Source organism: Epinephelus moara, chromosome 11, assembly GCF_006386435.1.
Source record: "Epinephelus moara isolate mb chromosome 11, YSFRI_EMoa_1.0, whole genome shotgun sequence".
In the NCBI taxonomy this organism is placed as follows: Eukaryota; Metazoa; Chordata; class Actinopteri; order Perciformes; family Serranidae; genus Epinephelus; species Epinephelus moara.
The window spans coordinates 2066937-2086239 of record NC_065516.1 but is presented as its reverse complement, the minus strand read 5'-3'; the positions used below and the strand labels follow the sequence as shown (position 1 = coordinate 2086239).

The 19303-nt window shown below is 40.0% G+C and overlaps 1 protein-coding gene across 2 annotated transcripts in view; it reads left to right on the top strand.

Moving 5' to 3' along the window:
• ezh2 (enhancer of zeste 2 polycomb repressive complex 2 subunit) overlaps positions 1 to 15696 on the top strand; it is a 30518-nt gene extending 14822 nt beyond the window's left edge. For both annotated transcript variants that reach the window (XM_050056466.1, XM_050056467.1), the window contains exons 9-19: positions 157 to 254; positions 464 to 701; positions 2734 to 2900; positions 3442 to 3577; positions 5563 to 5688; positions 5776 to 5954; positions 7587 to 7682; positions 8615 to 8696; positions 8930 to 9010; positions 9531 to 9615; positions 10748 to 15696. In XM_050056466.1, coding sequence (XP_049912423.1) covers positions 157 to 254; positions 464 to 701; positions 2734 to 2900; positions 3442 to 3577; positions 5563 to 5688; positions 5776 to 5954; positions 7587 to 7682; positions 8615 to 8696; positions 8930 to 9010; positions 9531 to 9615; positions 10748 to 10808 — 1349 coding nt within the window. In that variant the 3' untranslated portion in view covers positions 10809 to 15696. The remainder of the gene's footprint in view (positions 1 to 156; positions 255 to 463; positions 702 to 2733; positions 2901 to 3441; positions 3578 to 5562; positions 5689 to 5775; positions 5955 to 7586; positions 7683 to 8614; positions 8697 to 8929; positions 9011 to 9530; positions 9616 to 10747) is intronic.
• The last annotated feature ends 3607 nt before the right edge of the window (positions 15697 to 19303 follow it).

Below are 19303 nucleotides of genomic sequence, written 5' to 3'. Positions count from 1 at the left end.
GAATATGTGGATCTTCTATGAAGCATTTTTAACAAGCATCTGGGAGCTAATATTTGTTAAATGTGTTGTTGGTAAAGTTGAGGTCAAACACTAAAATTGGTCTGGTGGTCATAGAGTTCACGTCAGCACAGATCTCATCCATCTTATGTCCTTTAGCTTTCCATGCAACTCCAAATACATACAAGCGAAAGAACTTGGAGAACCTGGTGGACAGTAAACCGTGCGGCATCGACTGCTACATGTACCTGGTACAGGTGAGTCAAGTAATTATCACATTAAATTATCGAACTTCAGAAACATTGATTTAATATCACAGCAGTGTTGATTGTTGTTCATTTCTTTTATGGTTGTCTATTAAACAAGATTGGAAGAAAATGTCCTTTTCATGTATGATCTGATGAAATATTACCTTGACCTGCTACATTAGTGTATTGTCTGTATCACTTATGCTGTGATTACTCAGGATGGGATGGTGAATGAGTATCCAGCGGGTGTGGTTGCTGAGCGAGCCAAGACACCCTCAAAACGCACGGTGGGCCGTCGCCGCGGACGACTGCCGAACAGCAACAGTCGGCCCAGCACCCCTACTGTTTCCTCGGAAACCAAAGACACAGACAGTGACCGTGAGGGCAGCAAGGAAGACGAGCGAGATAATGACAAAGACGACGAAGACAAGAAGGATGACAACACCAGCAGCTCAGGTACAATCTCTCGCTTATTATGCACAGTAATAAAGAAACTGCTTTAATCATAAACATCCCTGTAGCTTCCTTGAAAAACCCAAAGCTAACCCAACTTCAGTGTCTTAAAGACTAATTCAAAGGCTACAAGCAACATTCTTGGTTCCTGGAGTTGCTCTTTGTCAACAAATCTTTCTCTTGCTCTCTTTTTTAAAAATGTTGACCTACTGGTTTTCTGTTTAATGTTGATAAACATCAAGAGGTTTCCGACCCTCTTCATGAAATCAATACAGTAAGGCAAGGCAAGTTTATTTATATAGCACATTTAATCAACAAGACAGTGCAAAGTGCAGTACTTCCTATGGCTGGGTGATATGGCTTATGAATAACAGTATGATATTTTTAGGCTGTGCTGCAATAATATCTGAGTGAAACTCTGAGGTGGCACAGTCATCTTGAAGTCAGATTGGTCTTTGGCAATGTAGTCTTTATTATTAAGTTCATTCGCACAACTAAAATTCTTTTTTTTTCTTTAATAGTTTGCAGGGGTTATTCTTTTTAATTATTTAATATTCTTTTGTTTTATGTATTTTGATTTGTTTTTTCATAACTGTCAGACTGACTCATTGACTGAATGTGAAATCACATTCACTGGAATGCCTCTTTTATTTTGAAGTCAGTTTTTACACGCCATAGACTGTATATCAAGATGGATGACGTGTCTCCTCTTCCTCATGCTGGAAAACAATGAAGCCAAAACATAGCAGATATGGCCGCTGCCATCTTGTGCTGGTGACATCATTTGGAGCCAGTCTTTGCAGTACCGACCTAGCAGGGTCAAGTTTCCGCCCATACACCTGTTTGACTAATCAGGTGCAGCGCAATTGATCAAGCACTCACCAAGCTCACACAGCTGTCAATCATGACATCGAACCCACTTTTTATAGCATAAAAAACTTAACTAAACGTCTCAGTAAAACAAAACACACATCAGCGTGATAACAACCACCCTAAAATGACAGAACCCATAATTTGAAAAACATGTTTTTTTGATGTGTACCATGAGTCATCCACTAATATGGTGGGGGTTTATAATATATACTGTAGCCAGCCACCGAGGGCATTCAAGCTCTACTTTTGAGGAGTCAATATGTTGTCTATCTTCATATACAGTGTATGGTAATATAATACCTAGTATGTAAGCATGAATTTGACCGTCTTTTTCAAAAGTGCTATGCACTGGGTGGGGATTTAAGAGAAGGAACAGATTCGTGGTACTGCCACCTTTAGCAACAGTTGTTTTGTGGCATATTTCTACATCTGCCCTCCTGAACCCAAACCAACTTCAGAGGATAGACCTGCTCCAGGGTCTGCCACCAATATTGTACTGATGTGAACTCAGGACAATGATGGCCGTTAAAGTGGTGGAACTGTATGATGTCATAATGTCAACAAGTGGGAATATTACCGTTATCATGATATGGATGTTTTTATCATATTAAAAATTCTACGGGTGTTATCATAAACATAACTATAAATATAGTGCTTTATTTATTAATAAAGCACTATAAGTTAAAGCGTCTGCAGCACTTGTGTTTGATGGTCAGCCCTGCAAACCCCAAAAGCCCCAAATGTTCCTAAACCTTTGCACAATTAGGGCTCATTCATGCCCCTTTTACATACAAAAATAGATATGTCCATGTCAAATGTTGCAAGTGGGACTGCCCTCCAACTTTTGTTTTGTTCTGCCTTGTTTAAAATGCCCTCCTCTCCTACAGCTGTATTTCGCTTGAACTTCGCTACACAGCTTCCAAGTTTTTAAGTGGTACTGCTTTGTTTCCTTCTTATCCCCAAGAGTACAGACAGAATCCATGTCCATATACATATCTAACGTTAAGCATAAATGAGCTGTTAGTCGTACCTCAGAGCAGGAACTTTTTGCCACCTGGAGCTAAATTAGTTCTTGGTACCTGCCATCACAGCACAGGTTTGTGAGTTCAGCAGAAAGTTCATTATCCCCAGAGATGAGGTCATTTATATTCTGTGTGTACAGAGGGCAACTCGCGGTGTCAGACTCCTGTGAAGATGAAGCTGACGGGTGAGGCTGAAGCAGTGGATTGGAGCGGGGCTGAAGCTTCTCTCTTCAGGGTTCTCATTGGGACATACTACGACAACTTCTGCGCCATCGCACGGCTCATAGGCACCAAGACCTGCAGACAGGTGAGCTGTCAGTGACTTGCAGTGTATTGTCTGTTTCCGTTTCATTTTATCAGACTTTTATTATTCTACTTCATGAATCGTTGTAAACACTGGGGAAAGAAATCAGGTACATTATGGAATTAGAGATGCATTCAATTTTTAAGATTGCATTTTGTTTTTTTAAGAAGTTTTACAGCCAGTGGGGTGCCCAGTAGCTCAGTGGTTAGCATGGATGTCCCATGTACAAGGCATTGTCCTTGCTGTAGCAGCAGCGGGTTCAATTTCAGCCTTTTGCTGCATGTCATCCCCTCTCTCTCCCTCTTTCACGCTTAATCTGTCCTGTTAAATAAAGGCAAAAGGCCAAAAAACAAGAAGTTTTACAGCCATCAGTAAGAGTCACCTGCCGAACCAACTCAGAAACTTCTTTTAGAATGTTAGATCCAAGTTTCTCTTAAAACTAAAAACATACTGCACTGATATTTATTGTTGTACGGCCAAACAAAGTCTGTAAGTACGGGTTCTGATATAAGCCTAAAATGTTACCTTGACTGTGGCCCTGCAGGTTTACGAGTTCAGGGTCAAGGAGTCAAGCATCATCGCTCGGGCTCCTGCTGAAGACGAGGACACCCCACCTAGAAAGAAGAAGAGGAAACACAGACTGTGGGCCACTCACTGCAGAAAGATCCAGCTGAAGAAAGGTCAGAGGTCACTTCAGTACCATCTTTTACTATATGTTGTACAATGTTGAGGAGTTTATTATTCCAGAAAAGAAGCCAAACATGTTAGAGCAGTATTGGTTCTTTTAACCATCATAGAAGAACCGTGAGGCTGTAATGCTCCTTACACATCAGGTAGGAAACATTACCAAACTTGTTTTCTCACTCTATCTCAAACAGAAAGGAGCTTTATCACCAGCACTGCTGTGCTCAAGCTTTTAGTTTAAATCTCTCCGTTCTTAACATCTGGTACAAATATTTCCGGCTGCAAAATTGTAGGCTTAACACCGTGTCCTAACAGCAAGCATGTGCTTGTCTGTCCACACTGAATTTGTTAAATATGCCCTTCTGTAATGTCATGTAAACAAACCACTGTACCGATTGGCTGTGCATATTAGATTATACGTAATATGTAAACATCAAAAAGATGGGTGAGTACTTACTGTCTTCATATATTTGTACTTGTGAAACAGAAAACACACATTTGATATTGTGATATTTGGGTCAATGACGTGATGCTACTTTTTTTGTGTTCATATGGTTTAGTCAAATTTAAAAGGGTTAAAATTTGAAAATAAATGTATGACTAACTTACAAACTTTAATTTTGTGTGGATCCAGTATAAAATTTCTGCTTTTAATACATTTTGAGAGAATGTATTAGAGGATAATGGTACTCTTTTTCTTGTGTACAAAAAACAAGGAAAAAGTGGCTCGTCATAGAGTGCTAATGCAAATGAGTGCTAATAATGCTGCAGCAAGGGCCAATTACGTCCTTACGAGTTGTTGTTGTTGTTGTCAGGTGACTTTTTCCCTTATCAGAATTTAAAATACAAAACATGAAACATGAGTTAAATTTTAAAATTAGATGATTGTTGTTAGCAAAGAATTTATAGTAGAAGAAATGAGTTAACTGTTGTCAGATGTTCCTTTTTCTGAACTGAAATAACATGAAAAAAAAACAAGTTCACTTAACCTTGTTGACTGTCATATTTGATTTTCAGTGTCAATTCCTTCACCAAACAGTGGTGTTTGACTGTAGAAGGAACATGGTCAGGCAGTGTATCGTATTTTTATGAAAAGTACCAGTTACACCAATTGACACAACCCAGTGTCATTTGGTGTAACTGGTATTTTTTCATAAAAATATGATTATATACAGGAAAATAAATGTGGAGTAAAATGTGAAATAAATGTAATCCACTTTTGCAGTGCAACACTGTGTTTTTTTTTAACAAATTTTACATAATTTGTCACGCGTTATTTAGAAAAAAAGGGGTGTTTTTAGGAAATGTCCTGCTCAGTCATTGCCAAAATGCATTAAAATTTAAATATAGAAATACTCCAAAAATATCTTATTTCAATTTAATGCTTTTGAAATAAAGATTTTTTTTATAAGTAAACTTAAATCTACTGTAGGTGGATAAAATATTTAATATTAATCATTCTTTCGTGGTTACACCATTTGACATTTTCAGCATTCAGTCTTACTTTTCATAAAAAAATGGTGCAAATGTCATTTCAAATGACATGAAACCAACAAAAATGCAGAATGTACATTTTAACAAATCTGATGCATGCTTTGAAAACTATTTTTGAAGATATTTCTGAATTGCTCATCTTGCCAACCCTTATTTGTCACTGACCCATTTACCGAAAAAGACATAAAATAGAGCCAACAGCAAGTATGTTGTGATTAACGATGGTCATCACCAAAAAAAACTTTCAGGTCTGGTGTGCAGGTCAAGTTCGGGTCATTGATTAACGCATATATTTATGTTATGTCGGGCAGGGCAGATTGGCTCTCATAACGAGCCAGGTTGGTGCGGATTTTAAAATAACCCTGACCACACATCCCTTATTCCCACTGAGAAATAAACAAGCAGATAAATTAGACTGTTAAACAGGAAACTAGATGCAGGAGATGATTGATTTGAAAACCTGTATGTCTCTTCTGACCCCTTACAGATGGCTCCTCAAATCACGTGTATAATTACCAGCCATGTGACCACCCGCGGCAGCCCTGTGACTCCTCCTGTCCCTGCGTCACCGCTCAAAACTTCTGTGAGAAGTTTTGCCAGTGCAGCTCTGAGTGTAAGACCCCACTTACTCCTGACTGACACAGCTATAGTCCTGCAGAAATGTAGCAGAAATATAACAAAGTCTGCTGTGTGGCTACAGGTCAGAACCGTTTCCCAGGTTGTCGGTGCAAAGCTCAGTGTAACACCAAGCAGTGTCCCTGCTACCTGGCAGTGAGGGAGTGTGACCCCGACCTCTGCCTGACCTGCGGTGCTGCAGACCACTGGGACAGCAAAAACGTGTCCTGCAAGAACTGCTCCATCCAGAGAGGCGCCAAGAAGGTTTTTATCCATTTGTTCCAAACCTTGAATCACAATTACACACTACACTTTGAACTAGATTTTGAATGTTTTCCAGTCCAGAAATGTGTAAGTGACCCTCGGATCATTATTGAACCACAACAGTGCAATCAGGCTCTTAATACTGAGTTAGTCGTTTCTTTTGGCCCTCTGCTGTTTACTCGGTGTGTAGATTGAATAGGTTGACATATAGCCTCTTTAAACTGCCTGTTTAAGGCAGCAATGTTGGGCCGTTATTCTGCCTCGCTGTTCTGTATTAAAGGTACGATCACAGAATGGGGGGACAGGGTTGTATGTCTTTAAGCCAGCAGTGGGGGTAGTAACAGTGCCCAATCGATGTCTGTAAAAAAGACAGCCAGCAGGAGAGGACAGGTGTGACATTATGACAAGGTCTGCTGAGAAATTAAAAAAGCAGCTAGCAGCAGTAAGCACCTAACTCGAAGAAGAAGTACAACAGCAGAAACTGTTTGCAATTTTGGGAGACGATGAAGCAGATGACAGTAAACAGTAGATGATAGTTATGTTACATGTTACATGTCACGCCCGTCATGCTTCCAAAACGTCAGCATGCTGTTTAATATCACACACTGGGCTGCGTTGTTTGTTTCTGTATAAAAAACAAAGCAAAGCCGGCGTAAAGAGCGTGCAGTAAAATGGTCTCACTTGTTTCCTATTCTATTTCATGTTTTTGGATTAATATTCCTGCTGCATTAATGTGTATGTGTTATTTTCCTGCTGTAGATGTTTAAGGTTGAGCTCATTTGAACTCCATTATAAACTGTTGGGTAGTTTAATCTATATCAATGCATCATATTCTATAAAGTCGTCATATGTTTGTAGCGTGGCTGTCCTGTGAGAACCACGTATCTCTAAGAAGTCAGAAAACTAGCCCTGTTTTCAGCTTTGTGATCAGCTGATCCAAGAGGGTTTTAAAGAGTTTATTTAGACTAAGAAGAAGGAGGATTTTCTTAACACATAAAGGAAGACTTCATCCTTCAGTTTATCACAAACATTTAATATCAACACATCCAAGTAGAACGTTTTCCTGAGATGCCGAGGAGCAGAAGCAGAAAGTAGCACAGAATAATAATAATACTATAATAAATAAATAAAGTACTTCATATTTGTCCTGAAGAACAGTACTTAAGCAAATGCACTCACTTCCACCTTTGCAAACACAACATGCTTGTTTCTCTGTGTTAGCTTTTATCTCCTGTTCCTATTTAAATCTGCACATTTTGATGCTCAGCTTCCAGTTTCTTTTACCAATGACTGCTGATTCCTTCTGTTTATGTTCAGCTGCTGCTCAGAGAGATCTTTGTCTCTTTCAAATTTCAGTGTGGTTGAACCATTGTGCAGTGTTTTGTTCTCCATGCACAAAACAAAGCCTTCATACTAAATAACATCTATTTGTAAAAAGGACTTTCTAGAACCTAAAAGCATCAGAAACAATTCATACGTATAGAAGAGTCCTCTCACACCACTGACTGGAACCAATCAAGCTTTGTGGCAGCAGATTACAAACTTTTCTTTTAACATAAGTGTGTGTGTTTTTTAATGTTGGCAAATCACAAGCTCAAACAGCATGATCTGATGCTCCTCTCTGTCTCTCAGCATCTGCTGCTGGCCCCGTCAGACGTGGCAGGCTGGGGCATCTTCATCAAAGAGCCGGTCCAGAAAAACGAGTTCATCTCGGAGTACTGTGGAGAGGTAGGAAGTCACTGTGTGTGTGTTTGTGTGCTTGTGTGCTTGTGTGTGTGTGTTTTCTCATGAGACAGAGATGTGAAAGGTCGACTGGCCTGGTTGGGCTAGATTATCTTAAAGCACCGACAGTTGGGATCATGTGCTGTCGGGACAACCAGAGCAGCTTTGAATTCTTCATCTTAATCTGTACAAAAATGTACAATTCCAGAGACTTGTTTTCTTTAAACAATTAATTATATCCTATAGCTGTATTTTCCCCGCACACTTTTGAAAGTAGGAAATAGAAAAATATTGAAGACTATTGTTGGCACTAGAACACTTAAATAAACCCCACAGTGTGATGCAAATTAAGTGTAACATCGAAGTAAAAGCTGAGAAAGGGAGTCTAATCTGACTTCTGAAAATACCTCTTCAGTAGCTCCTTTGCACATGACGTCAGACATCAGTGTGCTGTCCAGATGGAGGGCAGGCAACTGGAGGCAGTACTTCATTTGTGGACCCAACTGCACTCAAGACCGTTAAAGTCCACTGGACTCATGTTCGCTTTTGTCAGCTCGCCATGTAATGTTGGTAACATTAGGAGGTCTGGAGGACGAGGTAATCCGACGATTGTGTCCACACCGAAAAAATCTATGAAGTTGTGAGAAAAATGACTTTTCTTCGTTTTCTATTAATCACATCCAACGTCAGTTTAAATTTTCTGACGATACCTGCTGCCTGCAGGTTCATCCAACCTTTTTATGTAGTAACTTTCCTCCATATCCAATTCAAGCATTACATGGATTTGTTGCTTCCTGCCCTACATCTGAATTTTGTGATCACAATAGTCATGTGGTTGCAAACAAACTATTGAAGAAGCTCTTAAAAAGTTTTACTTTTAAACAGGTTGGAAAATGTCTAATGTGGTCTGTTTTTTTTTTTTGTTTTTTTTCCTGCAGATAATCTCTCAGGATGAAGCTGACCGCAGAGGGAAGGTCTATGACAAATACATGTGCAGCTTCCTCTTCAACCTCAACAACGGTACTAAACACACACACACACACACACACACACACACACACACACACACAGCCTGATTGAGATTGTCAGCTTTTGTCAGTGAGCTCTCGGGTTTGATTTAATTTATGCATTCATGTTCAGGCTTGAGAAAGCTTTAACAAAGATCATTTTTGATCACATTAGGTTACTTACTATACATGAAAATGGTGATCGATCCCTCCAGCATAAAAAAGTTTTTTTTCTTCTCCCTACAGATTTTGTTGTTGATGCCACGAGGAAAGGCAACAAGATCCGCTTTGCCAACCATTCTGTCAACCCTAACTGCTATGCAAAAGGTAAGAAAATGAACTGCATACAGGGTTCCCTAGGTCATGGAATTTCACAATCATGTTTTTCAGGCCTGGGCAAGTCCTGGAATTAGAAAAAAATATTGAAATTATGTTGTGTGTGTGTGTAATGGAATTGTTAAAGTAATCTGTCTTGGATAACCTCTCAGGTAATGTAACATAACAGCAAATTTATTTTCTGTAGCTGACGAGGTAACGTAGCTCTAGTATGTGTCGATTTATGACATTTTGCTTACATCACGTATGTTTCTCCATTTTCTTTACACGTTTCGTCTTTCTCTTTATGTATGCCTGTTACCTGAAATTATGTTTGAATGGAGTTTGAGTGTGATTTATTTGAAAAATGCTGGGCAAGTGGGACAAGAGAAGAGTGCTATTAGAGGTCCTTAAAAAGGTCATTGAATAGTTTTGAAATATTGTCCATGAAAATGTGTGGGAACCCGGTGCATAATACATGGATGTTAATAATACTGCTGTCGAGCTGTGCTAACCCATCTGTCCTCTGCAGTGATGATGGTGAATGGCGATCACAGGATAGGAATCTTTGCTAAGAGAGCCATCCAGACTGGAGAGGAACTCTTCTTTGACTACAGGTAAATTTATAGTGAAAAGAACACTAAGTTGCTCTCGTAGTTTTATCCAAAAACATTTCAGTGTGCAGTAGCTGTGAGTATTATATAATTTTTCCCACACACTTGTGTGTGTGTGTGTGTGTGTGTGTGTGTGTGTGTGTGTGTGTGTGTGTGTGTGTGATTTAAATATCAGAAGCAAAGTTAATGAAACAATTATTGCGTGCATGTAGGGCTCCAACTAATGATTAATTTGATTAATTTGATTTTAGTCAAAGGGTAGTAATAAAAAACAGTTTCCCAGAGTTCAGAGTTTTTTATGCTTGAAAAGTGACTGGAAAGATGATTTGATTATCAAATAAGATACTGATTTTCTTATTTTTTTATTCAACTCAGTAATCAAAGTTTATTTACAAATTTTTTAATTCATTTTTCAACTCAGTTGGACTATAAGCGAGTAGATTTGGCTTGGATTTTTAGTTAACATCTGGGTCTTGATTTCAAGTATTTAAAGGTCCAGTGTGTAGGATTTAGGAGGATTAGAGGATTGGCAGATAATATGTATGTTTTATTCAGCGTATAATCACCTGAAAATAAGACATATTGTGTTTACGTGACGTTAGAATAGGGCATTTATATCTACATGAGAAGTGGGTGCACATCCACAGAGATCGCCATGTTGCACCGCTGTTTCTACAGTGGCCCAGACACTGGCTCTAGATAGGGCCACCCTAGTTAGTAGCCCCTCTGCGACAAGAGCGTTTAAAAAACAAAACAAAACAGTGTTTTTTATCGTGAAACTGCTTTATTCATTTTTTTAATGGTTTAAATCGACTGTCGTGGAGAGGAAGAGACCCCTGCAGATAATTCAGCTCCTGGTAAAAAAAACTCCTGAACAATGAACACTTAAGGAATTCTAACCGGGAGAAGTTTCAGCCAGTTGAAATCTGCAGTCTTCACCGCTAGATGCCACTAGATGCCCCTAAATCCTACTCACTGTTCCTTTAATATAGCAAAAAATATTTTGTAATAATTTCAGGCAACAATAAGTACAAGAATTTAGACCAAATGAGTTCAGTCAGAGCAGCACTTTTGCACCTGATAATGCCTTAAAACCTCCTGAAGTGACGTTTCTGTTCCTGTTTGTGTGTGTCAGGTACAGCCAGGCTGATGCTCTGAAGTACGTAGGGATCGAGCGGGAGATGGAGATCGCCTGACTCAGACTTCTTCTACCTCCTGTGGATCAACGACACAAAGGCCTTACACTCATACACAAACAAACACACCTGCACTTCAGGAAATCCAGACAACTTGTCAAAATGCTAGAAAGCTTCAGGAAAACTGGGAATATTTGAAGCAGAATTTTGATGCTGTGTTTTTTTTTGGCACCTTGGTTTTTTAAAAAATACTTCTCATATCTGTTTCTCATTTTTCTTGTGAATTTTCCTCTGTCAACAAATCTTCCTCTTCTGTCGAGGCGGGAGTCTTGGATTCATAAATCTTCCCTCAGCTGAAGGTGCAGATCACGTTGACATTTTTTTAAATCTAAACAGTAAATCTTCTACAGCGAGAGGAGACAAACCCACAACAGTCTGTTTCAAACTGGCTTTTCAGTTAAAGCTTCAGGGACCAGAATCCTCCACCAGCTGCTTTCACAACTTAACCATCTGGACTCTGTGTTTGTACCGTGTGCCACATGTGGGTCAGTTGTCATGTTGTGTTTTTATACAACTGAACCAGCCACACACTCCTCAGAGTGCCAGATCACTGTCTGTCTGTTAAACAGGAGGCCACTCACAAAGCAGCATCACGCCAGATCCAACACACATTTTCACAACTTTTAGAGCAACAAAGACAAGTTTTGATAGTGAGGGGGGGGGGGATGCCAAACATCTACTGGTTCCAGGGATTTTCAGTTTTTCTGAAAGTCAAGCTTTGTTATAAACTGAATATTTTGTGTTCTGTTGCTCAAACAAATTAATACATTAAAACCATTTTTAGGTGACTTTTTATTTGACTACAACATAAATAGATGAAGTTATTAAAGAAATCATCTGAACCAAACTTTGCCTTTAATTGAGGCCTTAAACTAATGGTTATTTTTATCATTTAACCTGTTCAGTACTTCTTGGTTAATCAGTGAATTGTTGGGCCCATAAAATGTCAGAAAATAGTTAAAATGTTGAACAACAATCCAAAACCCAAAGATACTCAGTTTACAATGATAAAAAGCAGAATGAAGAGTTTGTTCCTTGATATTCACAGTCAGAGTTTCCAAAGTTGCTTCAGAATGCGTAGGCGTCAGGCATGAGACATCATGTGCAATATTTGTCCTCCTTCTGCTTTCTTTGGGGAGGGAGGCTGAAAATAATGTGATCAAAAGCTTTAACATTAAAACCACTTAGAATGAGAGAATAGAGGACATAAAAGCAAATGTTGGACTTCTTTAGAAGTCCTGTTTTGTCTGACCAACAGTTCAAAACCTCCAAATATTCAGTTTATAATGATCTAAAACATACATTTCTCACATTTGACAAGTTAGAAACCAGCAAAGTTTGGTGTTATTTCGCTTTAAAAAATGACTGAAACCATGACTTGATTTATCAAATTAGTTTGAGGGGGGGAAAAGGAAATTAGAAGCAAGTGTCAGTCAGAGAGAAACTTTTTTATAGACCTCATGAGGCCTTTGGAGCCCACTGGAAGAAACCCTGTTTTATCATTTCAGTTAAGGTCATGCTGTGACAGGACATCACATCCTGTCACTTAAAACACCAGCAAACATGTGATCAGGTCTCAGGCACATTTTCACACAGCTGGATATTTATTAACAGCTTATAAACACAAGTTGCCTCCATGTTTCTGTTTCTGGGGATGACTCTGCTTTGTGACGCCGCCTCCGCTTCAGGTGCTACTGTGAAAACACAAAACCAGCACTACTTCACCACGACAGGAAACTCAACCCACCAGACAAACACTTTGAACCTGTTTGTCTGGCTGTAGTTTGAGTTTCCTGTCATGAAACATGTGCTGCTCTCCTCCATGAGCGGTGCTGCTTCTTAGCAACTCAACAGATAAACCACACAGATAATGATGAAGGTTTTCATTCATGTTCTCTTCTGACGCTGTGCTGTCTCTCCTATCGTCTCTCTGGTCAAAGTTTCCCCAGCAGCGCTGTGCTCTGCTCGCACTGACTCGGCCCAGTTTGTTTTCTACATCTGCGCTCCTGCGCTCCACTGTAGAAAACTGGTCTGGGTTCAGTGATGGCTCACATGTTTATCAAACATGATGTCTTTGTTCTAATCAGCAGCTAAAGAGCATAGTTTGTTTCTTACAGGGCTGCAACAAATACGTTTCATTATCAGTTCATCTGTTGCTTATTTTAAATGCTAACTGTATAACCTGGATCATATTTTCCCATGTTTTTATTTCACTACTGGGAACAGCAGATTTTGAGATTGGTCCAGTATTGAGTGAGAGCAGTGTTGCCAACTCGTGGACTTTTTTGCAAGATTTAGCTGCTTTTCAGACTGGTTCAGCGACTTTATTACGACAAAGCAACTAGCGACAAGTTTAGCTACCCACTCAGACCATCAGGAAAAAAGAGAAATGTATTATAATTCATTCCCATGCATGCTGCTCAGAGTAATGGCAGTCCACGCCATCAACGCCTGTACATCTTTCTCCCTCTCTCCTCCCACCTGTATGCAGTAGGTGTGAGACAGGCAGGAGGAGAAGAGACGCTGCTCACTGGGGATGTTTAGTTGTAGTGAGTTTCTATGGTTACGCGGATGCTCTCGCTCTCTGAATTGGAAGTGAGAAAGTGGTGCACATGTCCTTCAAATGTTTTGTTGAGGGTTTTTGTCTTGAAACTAATTCAGCAAAGTTTTAATGATTCTGCTAATGTGTGATGATGTCACTAGTATGCAAATGAGCATATTATGATGTCATTTTGCAACTTTTTGCAACTCTAGGAGCTTGTGTCAGCTACTTTTATTGGAACAGAGTTGGCAGCACTGAGTTAGAGCGCTGCAGCCGGCAGCTGCGAAACAGACTGCCATGCAATCATTCGGGGAGTTACTGCACCTCAGGTTATGTCCACCTGCTACTGACAGGTTCAGATTGTTACTCTAAGTGTCTGACAACATTATAGAAAGGATCCCTACAGAGATAGACCCTTTTGTTAACGAGTGAGATCATTTTCGCTTAAACACAAACAGCCCTGGAATCTCCATCGCCAAACCCACCAGACTCCATTTAAATACACAGTAATGTTATTGTGTATAGAGCAGCATATTTTCACATCTAACTATGAGAATTAAGGGTGTTTTACAACTGATAAAATTACTGTGAATTTAAATGGAGTCTGGTGTGTTTGGTGATAGCAATTTCATGTCTGTTTCTGGTTAAACAAAAAGGGTCCTACTCTTTAACAAAAAGGAATGTCTCCTTTTCATAATGTTGTCAGACACTTAAAATAACAATCTGAGCCTGTCGGTGTCAAAAACAAACACTTGTAGAGGACGCATATTGTAGATGCACAAGTGCCCATTAATGTTACATTGCAGCCTGTTTGGCTGCTGCCATCTGCAGCCCTCTCTCAATACTGGACCTGATTATTGCTCCTGTCATATAGACTCAAAAACACAGGAAAATAGGGTTCGGGTGGTAAAAGACACAAGTTACCCTTTAAGTATGAGAAGAGCACAGTGAGTGTGTGATGGGAAACAAGATGTTAGGTTTGTAGTCCCACTGTCTGCTGTGCCTTGAGTCCTTAACAGAACACTCACCAGTCAACAGTCCCATCTGTAGATCAGCCAGGTGTCTGATTTTTAACTTTCTGCATGAAGAAGTTTTAACCCCACCCTCCCACAGAGATGCTCTCTGACTCTTTCCTCCTCCGTTGAGAGGACTGTACTGCCTCCTCCAAGTGATGTCCAATCAGTATAAATATTATCTTAATAGTTTTCGGAGAATTCCTCTTGTTAAATAGGCCTTTTAATAACGTACCAACAATCACACTTTGACTCTTTTTCTCTTTTCTGATATGAATTCTGGTGCTTAGAAGAATACCACAGACTGTCAGCGCGGTGTCTGGCCCACTTGAAGCAATACCTGCCTCTTTTTCTTCATCTTCTTCTCCATCTTCCTGCTGTTTGATCTCCACCTTCTTACTTTACACCTGTAATTTATTACAAACTTCACAGAGACAGACCGAGGGACGTCTCATGGTGCTGTGATGTCTGTAGTTGATGGATGAAAAGACATTCAGGGGCTCTGAAACCTGGTGCTTCTCTATCGGGGGTTCCTACACATGTCCTGAGCTGTTTGGAAAATAAACTCAGAGTTTTTTCCAGGTCAGGAAAAGTTTTGGGAAAGGGAAGTCCCCATATTGACTTCTCAGACGTAGTGACATGTATGTGCATGAAAATAGCTAATACGATGTTGTGACCGCAATCTGGTGACCTGAAAGTGTGAACATTTCCAACAGAAATGTGTAGGAACCCTTTTGTTTAAACCTTTTTACTGCTGATTTAAATGAGCCTTCCCAAGTGTAAACCAGTGATTCATCCCAAAAGAAACCCTGCAGCAGCAGCAGCAGCAGCAGCAGCTTACACTGATAAATTGATGTGTCTGTGAAGTCAGCTCCTGTGGAGTTTCTTTAAAGATTCTCTGATGTTAAAAAACTTTTTCGAGTGCAGGATGATAAAGAACCAGCAACTTTTGTAACTCTCAAAGGTTCGTGTTTCTATCTGTGATTGGAGGGCTGGGTAACAATAAAGAGCCAACCAGAAACAAAACCCACCTCTAAATTATCCATATGTTTCTAAAAGTTTTTGAACATCAGTGAATGTGGGGGTAAAAAAAACAACCTTACATGTCAAAATAGAAAATGATTTCTTAAACTGAAAACACGTGTTACCCAGCCCTTGTTAAATCTAAACTGCAGGTTATTTATCGTGTCAGACGTCCACCTGCGTTAACGTTTCACTCTTCTTCTTGTCAAACCTGGACCACTTTTTTCCTCCGATGACACAGGTGCTGATTTTGTAATGTTTACAGGGATTTTGTTGTTCAAAGTGATGCAGATTAAAATATTATAAATGGTCTTGTTTTACCTGTTTGTTTTTATTTAAACCTACAAATCCGGTTTAAACCGGACTGTGAGGTGAGAAGTAACTGCCCTTAACTTTGAATTTCTGGTGTCCCTCTAACTATGGTTACCCTTATCTCTATCTGCTCATACGGGCACAATCAAATAATAACTGAACATTGTTATGATCACATAGTCAGATCCGATGCCAATCGATTGATTGGCTCACTGAAGTCACTTTTTTTTTTTTTTTTTTTAACCCTCTGAGTGTCAGACACAGCCAAATAACTCCAGACTCTTTTGCTATGGTTGATTTGTATTTTAAGGCTGGTTCTGTGCAGCTTATAGTGAAAAATACAGTATCTAAGAAGTCTTAAAAGCCATTTTTCTGAGGTATTACATTTTATAGCTTGTTCCTGTTTTGGCCACACATGCACCAGCCTTGTTTCCACTCCCACAAGTAAACAAGAATAAAAGTAGAAATGTATCGCGAGTTGTGCCCACTCCACCACTGAGAGGAACAGCAGAGAAGTGTGATTTTACTGACTGTATGGCGTCTGTGAGGTTCTCCAGCAGCAGAACAGCTGTCTTATGAATGGCTCTGGCTATCTATAGCGTCAGTACCACTAATGTGACTTTGAAGTTTTCCAATGATAATCAGGAAAATGTCATGTGTAGTTAGGGTCATAAATATTTCATGATAAATGCCAGAATAGTATGCACACAAACTGGCATTGGAAAATTACTTTGTAAAACTGTCGGAGTATAGTATTTCATAAGTTTCTGGAAAGATGTCAGAAGTGTGTTGAGGTCATTAAAACAGTCAGAGTGTAGTATGTCTTGAAAATGTCATAAAAAATGTCAGAATACACTGCTCATAAAAATAACGGGAACACTTAAATCACACATCAGATCTCAGATTACATTCACGCCACCCTCGTGGAGTCTGTTTCTGACATGTTGGTCAGAAACATGCACACCAGCAACCTGTTGGAGGTCATTTTGTAGAGCTCTGGCAGTGCTCCTGTTCCTCTTTGCATAAAGCAGATAGCGGTCCTGCTGCTGGGTTGATGCCCTTCTACGGCCCTGTCCAGCTCTCCTCGTGTAATCGCTGGTGCCCTCCTCCATGCTATTAAGACTGTGCCGTACACAGTAAACCTTACAACCACTTGGTTTTATACTGTGATGATTCAGTGTTCCCTTTGTTTTTTGAGTAGTGTAGTATATCATAAAGAAGCAAAAGCATTTTATAAAAATGCCATATTACATTATGTCATAAATATTTAAGTTACTAAACCTTTTCATTAAGCCTGTTCCTGTTTCCATTCATAGTTCAACTGTGTGAGTGAAGATGAGACTCGTGCATGAGTGCCTGAAACCAGACTGATATGTAAAACAGGGACAAGCTTCAAAATTCAGTACCTCAAACCTGGTGTTCCATATGTTTTAAAACTCTTTAAATACTGTACTTTTACTGTAAGCTGTACAAAATTAGCTTACAAATACAAAGAAACATAAAACAGTCTGAAGTTATCTGTATCTGAGACTCAGCAGGTTACACTTGCCAAATGAATGGTGTTTAAGACGTTTTCATACTTCTCAAGAGCCTGTCACTAAAGTGATTCGACTTTTTTGTGACCCTGTGGACAAATTATTTAGTTATTTAACACATTTTTATACTTTTACTTCTTCCACACCTTTCTGGCACATTTCACAAACAACCTTGTCTATCAGTCCCCCTTTGTGGTAAGTTGAGCTGAAGCTAATGAGGCTTCAGAAGTCTGAGTCACATCAAGTGAGGATCTGCATCATCGTACGAGGCCTCGTATCTTCAGCTCAACTTTCTGAACGAATCTCTTCAGAACCATGTCAATTTTCTTCTCCATCTTTTTCTGTTGCACACCAAAAATGATCTTTGCACAGACAGTATGGATAGAAGCAGTAACTGTCAATGGATCATACTGAAATACAAAACAGAGACCCTGGTTAAAGGGACAGTACACCCCAAAATCAAAAGCACAAGCTTCCTCTTACCTGTAGTGTTATTTATCAGTCTAGATTGTTTGGTGTGAGTTGCAGAGTGTTGGAGATATCAGCTGTAGAGATGTCTGCCTTCTCTCCAGTATGTGGACCTGGTGGCACTCTGCTTGAGGTGTTTAAAGTGCCAACAAAATACATTTGAAAAACTCAACAGTGATGTCTCTTTCCAGAAATCATGACCTGGTTACACAAGATAATCCACAGACCTTGCAGTTTGATGTAGGAACTATTTTCTATCTACCAAATGACACCCACCAACCGGATCACCACACAGAAGAAAGCGTGCATCTACTGCTAGCTCACCTAGCACTGCTGAGCTAGCTAACATTACAACCCAGGCTGGGGCACAGTCTTTGACCCCAGTGGAAGCTTTGGGGTGTGGCATGTGCACATGTACCTAGAGCTGCTATGTTGGAGGGTTACTGCAGACAGCACTAGAAATAAGGGACAGTGTCCACTCAGGAGTTCTTTGGGTGCACTCTTTTTGCACTCGGCCTGACAGGACTTTTGGGTACACGCAGTTGGATGGCGGCCAGAATGTTTGCATATAGAAAGCATTTATAGTCCTTTGTTAAGGACCTTTTCAATAATGGCAGAATTGTAATTCTTACCCATATCTTTACTTTTAGTGTGAAATCTATTCTGACTCAAGGCCGTCTGCAGACACCTATGATAGTGTGCCACCCATTAAGCCTTTCAGCAGGTGCAGACTAGATTTCGATGTATATGTTTTACCCCAATGATATGATGCCATGACGTCTCTTTATAACCTCCTTGGCTCAGCCGAAGAGGAAGCCATTAACGTTTCCATCTCATGCTGTCACAAGCACTTGCCTTTTGATGCACGCTTCCTTCAGCGCGGTGATACAGTTGGCAAGTGTAGTTCGGTAGAAAGAAAATAGTTCCAACATGAAACTGCTCACAACTTGAGTGACCAGGGGCCTCATGTACAAAGACTTGCGTGGATTTCCTACTGAAACATGGGTACAAAGACTTGCGTGGATTTCCTACTGAAACATGGCGTACGCTTAAATCCAGAAAACATCGTACACACAAAAACATCCAGATGTATGAATCTGTGCGTACACATGAATCCAAGCACATTTCCTTTGTACATCCCAATCAACGTGGAACTGAGCGCACATGTTGGAGTACCTGACCCCTCCCTGTCCACTCCTACATTTAAATATGCAAATCATATTTAAATGAACCCTGCACCTGAGATTCCCCTCTCTGCACCATCAGAAAACGGCGCGCAAAGATGTACTTTTTGACACGCTGTCCTCCGGCATCAATACTAAACGTAAGAGGAGTGAGTGGAAGAGTGTTTGTGAGGCTGTCAATGCTGTGGGGTCAGAAAAGCGTACACAGAATTAAAAAAGAAGTGGTTCGACATTAAGGTGAACGTGAAGCGGAGGACGGCTGCCCACCGCCAAAGTGTGGCCAAAACAGGCGGGGGGACAGGAGAGGAGGAGCTCAGCCGTTTGAACAGAGAGTTGCCTGGGGTCAGTTGAAAGCAGACAATTAATTATGTGAACTGGATTTACAGTTTATATTTGTTAATTTTATACACCACTTACA